The sequence below is a fragment of the Phocoena sinus genome, chromosome 7 (genome assembly GCF_008692025.1).
Source record: "Phocoena sinus isolate mPhoSin1 chromosome 7, mPhoSin1.pri, whole genome shotgun sequence".
Classification (NCBI taxonomy): Eukaryota; Metazoa; Chordata; class Mammalia; order Artiodactyla; family Phocoenidae; genus Phocoena; species Phocoena sinus.
Window position 1 is genome coordinate 1,460,387 of NC_045769.1, and position 9,474 is coordinate 1,469,860.

At 50.4% G+C, this 9,474-nt stretch overlaps 1 protein-coding gene across 1 annotated transcript; it reads left to right on the top strand.

The window, feature by feature from the left end:
* The first annotated feature begins 351 nt into the window (after positions 1–351).
* Positions 352–1,138, top strand: LOC116756894 (proliferating cell nuclear antigen-like). The gene is given in 2 exon segments (XM_032637970.1): positions 352–840; positions 842–1,138. Coding segments are annotated over 2 exon segments (786 nt in total).
* The last annotated feature ends 8,336 nt before the right edge of the window (positions 1,139–9,474 follow it).

The following is a 9,474-nucleotide window of genomic DNA, read 5'->3' on the forward strand; positions in this document are numbered from 1 at the left end:
TGAGCAGCCGGGAATCTAAATTAGTTATTATTATTGCTTATTCTTATTAATTATTGTTTCCAATCCCTCTCCCCCAACCCCAAACCCTATTACCAGTTAAGTGCTAATCGATAAGGAATTGACTTCTGTAAAGGGTTCAAAGGAATTCATCTGTGAGGAGGTCTCCAGGCTCGGAGTAAGAAGAGACTGCTTGATTAAACTGCTACAGGTGCAGCGGGCTGGTGGTGGGCTTCCTCCACCTCAAGCATTCAAGGGTTAGTTCCCCCGCTCGCTCTCATCTTCTGAAGCTTAAGTCAGCTACACCTTCCTCCTTCCTTCCGCCAGTAGCCGTGTCCTTACAACTCCGCCACCATGTTCGAGGCACGCCTGGTCCAGGGCTCCATCTTGAAGAAGGTGCTTGAGGCACTTAAGGACCTCATCAACGAGGCCTGCTGGGACATCAGCTCGAGTGGCGTGAACCTGCAGAGCATGGACTCGTCCCATGTCTCCTTGATGCAGCTCACCCTGCGCTCTGAGGGCTTTGGCAGGTACCGCTGCTACCGCAACTTGGCCATGGGCGTGAACCTCACCAGCATGTCCAAAATACTGAAATGTGCTGGCAATGAAGACATCATTACACTAAGGGCTGAAGATAACGTGGACGCCTTGGCACTAGTATTTGAAGCTCCGAATCAAGAAAAGGTTTCAGATTATGAATTGAAGTTAATGGATTTAGATTTTGGACAGCTTGGAATTCCAGAACAAGAGTACAGCTGTGTAGTAAAAATGCCTTCTGGTGAATTTGCACGTATATGCCGAGATCTCAGTCATATTGGAGATGCTGTTGTAATTTCCTGTGCAAAAAGATGGAGTGAAATTTTCTGCAAGTGGAGAACTTGGAAATGGAAATATTAAGTTGTCACAAATGAGGAATGTTGATAAAGAAGAAGAAGCTGTTACCATAGAGATGAATGAACCAGTTCAGCTAACTTTTGCGCTGAGGTACCTGAACTTCTTTACAAAAGCCACTCCACTCTCTCCTACAGTAACACTCAGTATGTCTGCAGATGTACCCCTCATCGTAGAGTATAAAATTGCTGATATGGGACATTTAAAGTACTATTTGGCTCCCAAGATTGAGGATGAACAAGGAGCTTAGACATTCTTAAAATTCAACAAGGAAATAAAACTAAGCTCTTTGAGAACTGCTTCTGAGATGCCAGCACATACTTAAGTCTCTTTTGTCTTTGTACCTCTGAGTACATATGTAGATATTGTTTTCTGTAAGTAACTTTTTTTCCCTCCATTCTCTACAATTTGTTCAAAGAGTAAAGTCCAAAGTCAAATCTGGTCTTGTTAACCTAGTAATACTTTGCCTCACCTAGGAATACTCCTTATAATTTTTATAAACAAAAGAGTTTTGACTCTAAATGCAGTTTTAAGTATTGTTTTCCATTTAAATAAAAGTCATTTGAACTTCAAGCATCACAGGACACTGCCTTCATTTGGACCCTGGTGGTTGCAAGTATCCTAGAAAATTCACAATTCAAGCAGCTCATGTAAATGAGCTTATTTTTTCAGTCTAGAGCAGGTTGATATGACATTAGATATAGTGATTAAAAGTATTCCAGATACAGCAGGGGACAAAGTATTTTGGGGGATTCATTTGCCAAACTTATTTTGGTGTTATGACTTGAGCTCAAGAAATGAAAAGGGGAGAGTAGAACAAATATATACTATTTTGTCATTTTTGCTGGAAGAAACTAACACTTTACAGAAGCTTAATGTACCCAAAGTTCCGTCAGCTTTGTAAGACTCGCATTGTTACAGGGCAGTGTTTCATGAGCCCAGGGAGCCTTGTAGAGGAGCCTTGGAAGTTTTAGTAGATCTGATAGGTCCCAAGAATTATGTTTACGCAAAAATAATTTCTCTAGCATAAGTAGCCTTTTGTGGGGACTTATTCCCTTAAAGGATGAAGGTGGATGAAGGATGAAGAATGGAGACACAATGACAAAGACTTGTAGGGCCCCTGGGTTGGAGGAACAGGGCAATGGGAGTGGGCACCTCCAGTCCTCGGGGAAGGTGAGGAAGTGACCTGCACGATGGAGGCCAGGTTGGCCTGAGGCGTGTGCAAGAGGAGGACGAGCTTGACAGTCTGGCATGGGGAAGCACAGAGCACTTCCAAGGAGAGAGCCTTCCAGGGAAAGATGTGGCGAGCAGCGGCCCTTGGGAGAGAGCAGCCACGCCCACAGGGGGCAGGCAATGCAGATGAGGACCACGGCCCGTTCTCAAAGGATTTGGGTACCACTGGGGAAGCAGGGAGGAGGCTGGGTGTTAGCAGACAAAGGCATGGTCAGGTGTTCTGGTGCAGACTTGGGGACGGGAGACAGAACTCTGGGCAAGAAAGATGAGTGGGCTGGCCCCGAGAGTGGCCACGTGCAAGGAGGGGATGCACGATGGTCACATTCAGTGATCAGCCATGAGGGGGGAGGGGGCAGGGGGGAACAAGGGGAGTAATGCCTATGGCGTGAGGTCCCGCCCCAGCATCTCCACCTGCCTCCTAGGACGTGAGTGCCCGGTGTCCGAGAGCCTTCCTCTGGCCGATGCCAAGGTGAGGAAGCAAGGATCTGCCATCCAAGAAGCACACAGCGGGGGCTTGTTAATGCTTGCAAGTACTCCACGTTTTATTATAAAAATGCACTGAGAGCCATTTGCATAGTACTGACTTTTCATTGCTCAAAAATAGACAAGAGTAACTACCCAACAGTTGCTATAGATATGCTCTTACCAGTACTAGATTTTATTTTTAAAAATAATTGTCTTTATTGTGCTAGAAATAGTTGCTGTACATATTATATGCATTTTTAAAGTTGGCTTGCTTTGCCTTTCATGGACCCGATAAATAAAATTAATTCCATTTTTCACGATGAACTGAGTTAATTTGTTAGGCAAATAATTGAATGAATATTTCGCGTTTAATTGCCCAGAGCTCTTGGTAAGTGGCACCTCTGTCCCACCCTGAGGGCCCCGGAGGGCAAAGTCTGAGCCATTTCCACACTGTCACTGCAGGTGTAATATCTTGAGTCCCAAGGTGGTTAACTGGGCCCACGGGGGCACACGCCCCCCGGAGAGCTCGGCGTCAGATAAGGCTGTGAGTCTTGCGTAGACGGGGGCCCTGATGTGCTCTGTCTCCCTCCTGGGACCCAGAAGCGCTTCCAGTCCTTCAGATCAGAAGTCTCAGCCTGAGAGGCTGGTGCAGCCAGGCGGGAACATGGGTGTGGGGACCCACCGGGGGAGGACTCAGGGTCCTGCAGGACCCAGGACTGGAGATGCTGGGCAACTGAAGGGCACTCGGTCCACGAGCTGCACTGTGGCCACACCTGCTGGGAATGAAGGGCTCAGTCTCGGGCCAGAGGGAGGAGGAGAATGCTGGGCCCAGCAGGACAGGGACAGAGGAAGCCCACCTCCCCCTTGAGCCCAGAAGCTGTGGGCCGCCAGGAGTGGCTGATCAGGCAGGAAGCACAGCGGGAGGTGGTGGAGGCCAGGCAGTGGAGTAGGGGCCTGCTCCACGATCCCGAGGACCGTCCCCTTCAGGGAGAGTCTGGCAGAGACTGGGGGGGGCGGGATCAGGATCACTGCACCCCCAGCCCTGGATATGGCTCTGGAAAGAGCAGTTGAGGGCCTGGCTCCGGGCTGGCCACGCAGCACTGAAGCCTGGACGTACAAGGGGCGAGGGCTCCCTGGAGGAGGTGTGGGGATCTGGTGACCATCCCTGCTGCCTGGCGGATGGAGGGAGAGTGTGCAGGAACAAGGCTGGTGTCACGAACAGCCTCACCCGTGCAGAATGGGACCAGACGATAAGGAGGAAAGTGGGGTCTTCAGTGCCAAGCCTGGCCTTGTTGACAAGTGACCCCATTAGAGCAAATACTTTCCCTCAGTGGACACACTCAGAGCGCAGCTAATCATCACGGGTCCCTTTGGGAAGAGGTACTCCCAGGCACAAACGCACAAAAAGGGCGATTTTCGAAAGCTGTTGGCTTCAGAGTGGAAGGTCTTCTCCATCCCAGGGCAGATGGACGGCAGGGAGGGGTTGGGCCCCTCTGGATGGAGCGGAGGTGCCCCCGCCAGCCCCGCGGTGCCTTCCTTCTCCTCTTTCTCTTCACTGACTTAATGGGGAGTCACTGCTTTGCTCCCTGTGGGGGTAGGGAGGTGTGTGCATGTGTATGGGAGTGTGGGAGCCACGTGCATGGGAGGGAGGGGAGCATGTAACTGCAGGAGTGCCTGGGGCACGTTCGTGGGGTGTGCGTGCCCGTGGCGGGCGTGCTTAGGGCAGTGAGAAGCAGCAGAGCTGACAATGCCTCTTGAAGACGGTGCTTCCTTCGTCTGACTCCCAGGGCGGCGGGGGGAGGCATGGGGGTGGGGACTCTACTGCTTGCTCCTCCAGGGAGACGGACAGAGCTGTCGACACTGATTCTGTGAGCTGCGTCTACTCAACAGTTTCCAGGCCGAAGAGCATTTCAACCAAACTTTAATTGGAAATTAATTGAAGAGTACTGTTTCCAAAACCTTCTTGCAGCGAGATGGTATCCATCACATCTGTGTCATTAAGCTGTGGATGACTTTGGGGCCCTCGTGCCCGGGATGGAGGCGCATGGAGCTGACCAGCCCTCACCCTGCTCTTCTCCTTGAGCCAGGCATCATGGTGATGTCCACCCACAGGTCAAAGGACCACTGCCCATCACGCCCTGGCCCAACACACAGCGTTCTCAGTGAAGGTCGGTGAATGCACGAATGGATGAATGAACAGGCAGAACAGATGAAGGGCTGGCTCCCCGGCTCGCGTGTCTCCTGGGACAAGGCCCCCACCTCACTCCTTCTTCCGGGGCAGCCACGGGCCCTGGGGGAGGCGCCCAGGCCGATCAGCTGTTCTCATACCCGTGGGCGTCGTGACTCTAAATTGTCAAGGACCCCAAAGACTTCTTGGTGTGTGGTTATATCTGTTGATATTCACCTTACTACAGAGTAACACTGAGAATTTAATAGAATACCTATCAATTCATGTAGCAAGAAAAATAACCCCATTACATGTTAACATATTTTTATGAATAAAATAGCATATTTCTCCGCCAAAAAAATAATTTAGTGGGAAGAAAGGCATTGTTTTACCTTTTACAATTCTTTTTCACATCTGCTCTAAAGGAAAAGACAGCTGTTGCTCTATCTGCTTCCAAACTCCATCTTCTTGGAGATGTCATTTTGGTTGAACTTGAATGAAGGGCATCCGGCCTCACACAGACATGTCAGTGGCACACAGGGAGCGTTTGGTGGCTTTTCCAGATAACTGTGTGCATTCTGCTTTGATAATACACCCGACCTTGACAAGCGGTAGTTTCTTAAAGCTTCTTGGACTGCGGAATCCGAAACCTTATCAATACTTAATAAAATGAACACTGTGTGCTCAGTTATATTAAAATTCATTGGTCCATCTTACACTTAGAGGGGATCTTTTACTCCAGCACGATTTACTGTCTGGGTACAGATTTACATTAATGTCACAATGGGTCACTTGGAAACTATTTCTTCACTGAGTTATGCAGATTTCTTGAATGTTGATACATTTCCTGGTACAACATTTAAGAAATCACATTCATTAATATCACCAACAATTCATCAGAGAAGTGCTGAAGAGCTGTCAAGCTCATGGTGCAGACATATGTTTTCCAAAATTCTAATTTTCATTTGAAAAAGCTTGAACCTGATCACTGATGTCAAGTATTGTCAGTTGTTTTCCTTAAGTAACAGGCTCACTTCGTTCATTTTTGAGAAAATATCTGCCAAACACGCAGGTTGGAGTAACGTTGTGTGAGGACCTCGTCCGTGAGAAACGCGCACTGTCCAGCGAAGCAGGCGTTTTTCTCCAGCGTCCCATCATCTTCCGTGTGCAGCCCCCTTCTGTCACACAGACACTGAAAAAGTGGAAAAGAGGGTCAAGACTTCATAAAATTTTAAAATGTTATTTCTTATCAGGGGCATCCTTAAGTAAAACGTGTAGTTTTTAAAAGGTGACGAATCCAGGGGCTGTTTTCGCTGTCTGGGGCGGCTGCCGGGATCCGAGCTGAGGCTCTGTGGCTTCCCCATCACCACCTTCACACCACGAGGGCAAAAAGAGAAATGACTTCTAGCGCTACGATGGAAATAGTTTTGACCATGTGGACGCCTTGAAAGGGGGTCTCGGAGCCCCAGAGATGCATGGACCGTGCCTCGAGGGGCACTGCTGTTGAGTTCACAGGTCTTAGTGCCTCTCAGAGCCAATGGATTGTGTCTTTCAATTTTTGCACAGGCAGTGGAGACGTCTGCTCCCGTCATTTCTCTCCTGCGTCGCTGCCGGGACACTTACTTAGAGATGGACGAGTGTCCGTGATCATCATCACTGCCGCACAGCAAGCTCCGGACACGTTTGCGCCCTTGAAGCCCCGCCCACAGAGGACCTCATCTTCCGCCGCAGCGTTTGTCCCTGAGTCCTATGGCTGGGTGCGTGCCCTGTGGTCCAGCCCTCACAGGCCGGGGCCCCGCGTGTCCTCTCCAGCTGCCGTGGTCCACAGTGCCCACTCCCGGGCATCTGGGACAGGGTGCCACTCTCACCGCCGAGTAGAGTGGGCATGTTTGTTTCCATAGAAGTTAATGTTTTGTTTTGTTTTTAGTAAGTATCTGACAGTTTAATTTTGAAGAATTCTGCAAATGAAATGCTCCAAAACATAACATCTAAGAAATGACTGAAAACACGGGGACGCTTTCATGGTGTCTTGCACACAATGCCTCATTCCTCATGTGAATGAAGCAGGAACCTGTCCCCTGGCGAGGTCCTCCTGCAGGTGGGCAGGGGCTGCTGGGTGTGGCTGGGTGGGAGGTCCACGGGAAGCCGGGTCCTGCTCCCGGGAGGCCAAGGCCAGGGCTCTTCTCTGCTGTCTGTTCACTACCGCTCTGCTTATCTTTTTTCTTTTGCCCTCCCCAGGTAGGTGGGGAGTTTCTTGCCTTTTGGGAGGTCTGAGGTCTTCTGCCAGCGTTCAGTGGGTGTTCTGTAGTTGTTCCACATGTAGATGTATTCCTGACGTATCTGTGGGGAGGAAGGTGATCTCCGGGTCTCACTCTTCCGCCATCTTCCTCTAATCTGCCGCTCTGCTTAGAAAAATACATGCCCACGTGCACCGTGTCTGGCCATCAGTTGGGCCTGGGCGATGCTGTCGGCCATGTCTAGTTTCCTCCTCACGGACAGCTTCCCAGGGAACAGGAGGAAGAGAAGTTTCCAGGCCTCTGACCTCCCCCCACCCGACTCAGCCCTCCCTCACCCATGGCGGCTTCCCCTCCCAGTTGCTGCCCCCATGCAAGCTGGGAGGTCCCCAGATGGCCTGTTTGCCCTTCTTCCCCTTGGGCCAGTTCAGCCTGCCTGCTGGGTTGTAAATAGAAGAAACGTGAATCCTCCCATCTCCCAGTGGTCCTGCAGCCCCATCGGAGCAGGGAGCCTGTTCAGTCCACAGTCGGACCAGACCCCTTTGTACCTGGGACCACCTGTGAGTGGCTGGAGCGGTGGCGGGTGGACACAGGGGTCTTCTGGCCCCTTTCGGGCAGAGGAGCACCTTGAAGGTGCATGCATGGCAGGAAACATGTTTCAGCATGTGTTGCCTCTCCCCCGGGTCCAGGGACTGGTGTTCCCGAGAGGACGAGAGGCTGGGTTGGAGCAGCCATCTCCAGGGAAGTTTGAAGGGTGGCTTTGGCCTCACAGGCGAGCAAGTGTCCCCAGGGCTCCAAGGTCCTGGTGTTGGATTGGAAATCGCACGTGGCTTTGCCATCTGCTGTCTGTCACCTGGTTTACTCCACAGGCCATCGGAGAGCTGGGGGCTTCCCCTCCCCAGGGAGCCCTGTCTCTTCCTCCAGGCCAAAGTTCAGGTCACCTTTGCCCAAAACGCAGGAACCCTGGGGCCCCGCTAATGAGGCGATGGAGAGCTTCTGCTTTGTGCCGCCCAAGCTGCAGTGAGGGGCTTCAGACGTTCAGCAAGATTCTCTCCAGATTTGAGGGGTGTGTGTGTATGTGTGTGTGTGTGTGTGTGTGTGCAGGTGTGTGTGAGCACGCGTGTGCATGTGTGTGTGGGGAGCATGCACAGCGGGGTGTGCGTGTGGGAGGGTGCGTGCGGAAGGCTGGAATACGGCAACTCTGTCCACTCTTGTCTTCCCCACCTACACGGTTTAAAGAAGTTGCTTAAGCACATAGCCTGTGTCAACATGCAGCTATGGGCAGGGTGTGCAGGCTGACACCTCGATGACCAGATTTTTCCTGGGCCAGGAAACTACCTTGATCCTACAACCTCTTCTGGGGCCTCATGTTGGACGGGTTTGGTGAGAAGTAACTTAAACGCAACAGATGCCCAAGTGCTGGAGAATGCCCAAGCCCGTGGGCTTCCCGGGAGCTCCGATGGCTGCAGTTAAGAAGGATGAAGTAATTCGGGCTGTGCAGGGGCCCAGCCGCGGCTCATCACTGGAACCCCCAAAGCCTCCTCCTTCTATTTCTCCTGATTAGGGGGCAGGGGTGAAGGGAGTGCCCAGGGTCTGAGGGAAGAGAACGCCCAGCTCTGGGGAGCTCCCTCCCCTGTCAGCCCTGCAGGGACCGTTCCCAGAGCTGCCCCAGAGCTGGGCATGTCTTCCTGAGAAGTACACACAAAAACAACCCTCCAGCCAGGCCTGGCTTCCAGAGATGCCTGGGAAGCAAGCCCATTTCATACAGAGAGGATAACAGTGACCCTGGTGACAGGGTGGGAGGACGACCATTTGGGTCTTAACAACCTGGCAACAATACAGTTATGGTTTTTTTTTTTTTTAAAGTTAAAGGGCCCTGCAGTGCAAGAGCGTTCCCTTTTCTCCACACCCTCTTCAGCATTTGTGGTTTCTAGGTTTTTTGATGATGGCCATTCTGACTGGTGTGAGGTGATATCTCATTGTAGTTTTGATTTGCATTTCTCTAATGATTAATGATGTTGAGCATCCTTTCATGTGCTTCTTGGCAGTCTGTATATCTTCTTTGGAGAAATGTCTATTTAGGTCTTCTGCCCATTTTTGGATTGGGTTGTTTGTTTTTTTGTTATAGAGCTGTATGAGCTGCTTATAAATTTTGGAGATTAATCTTTTGTCAGTTGCTTCATTTGCAAATATTTTCTCGCATTCTGAGGGTTGTCTTTTGGTCTCGTTTATGGTTTCCTTTGCTGTGCAAAAGCTTTGCAGTTTCATTAGGTCCCATTTGTTTATTTTTGTTTTTATTTCCATTTCTCTAGGAGGTGGGTCAAAAAGGATCTTGCTGTGATTTATGTCATAGAGTGTTCTGCCTGTGTTTTCCTCTAAGAGTTTGATAGTGTCTGGCCTTACATTTAGGTCTTTAATCCATTTTGAGCTTATTTTTGTGTATGGTGTTAGGGAGTGATCTAATCTCATACTTTTACATGTACCTGT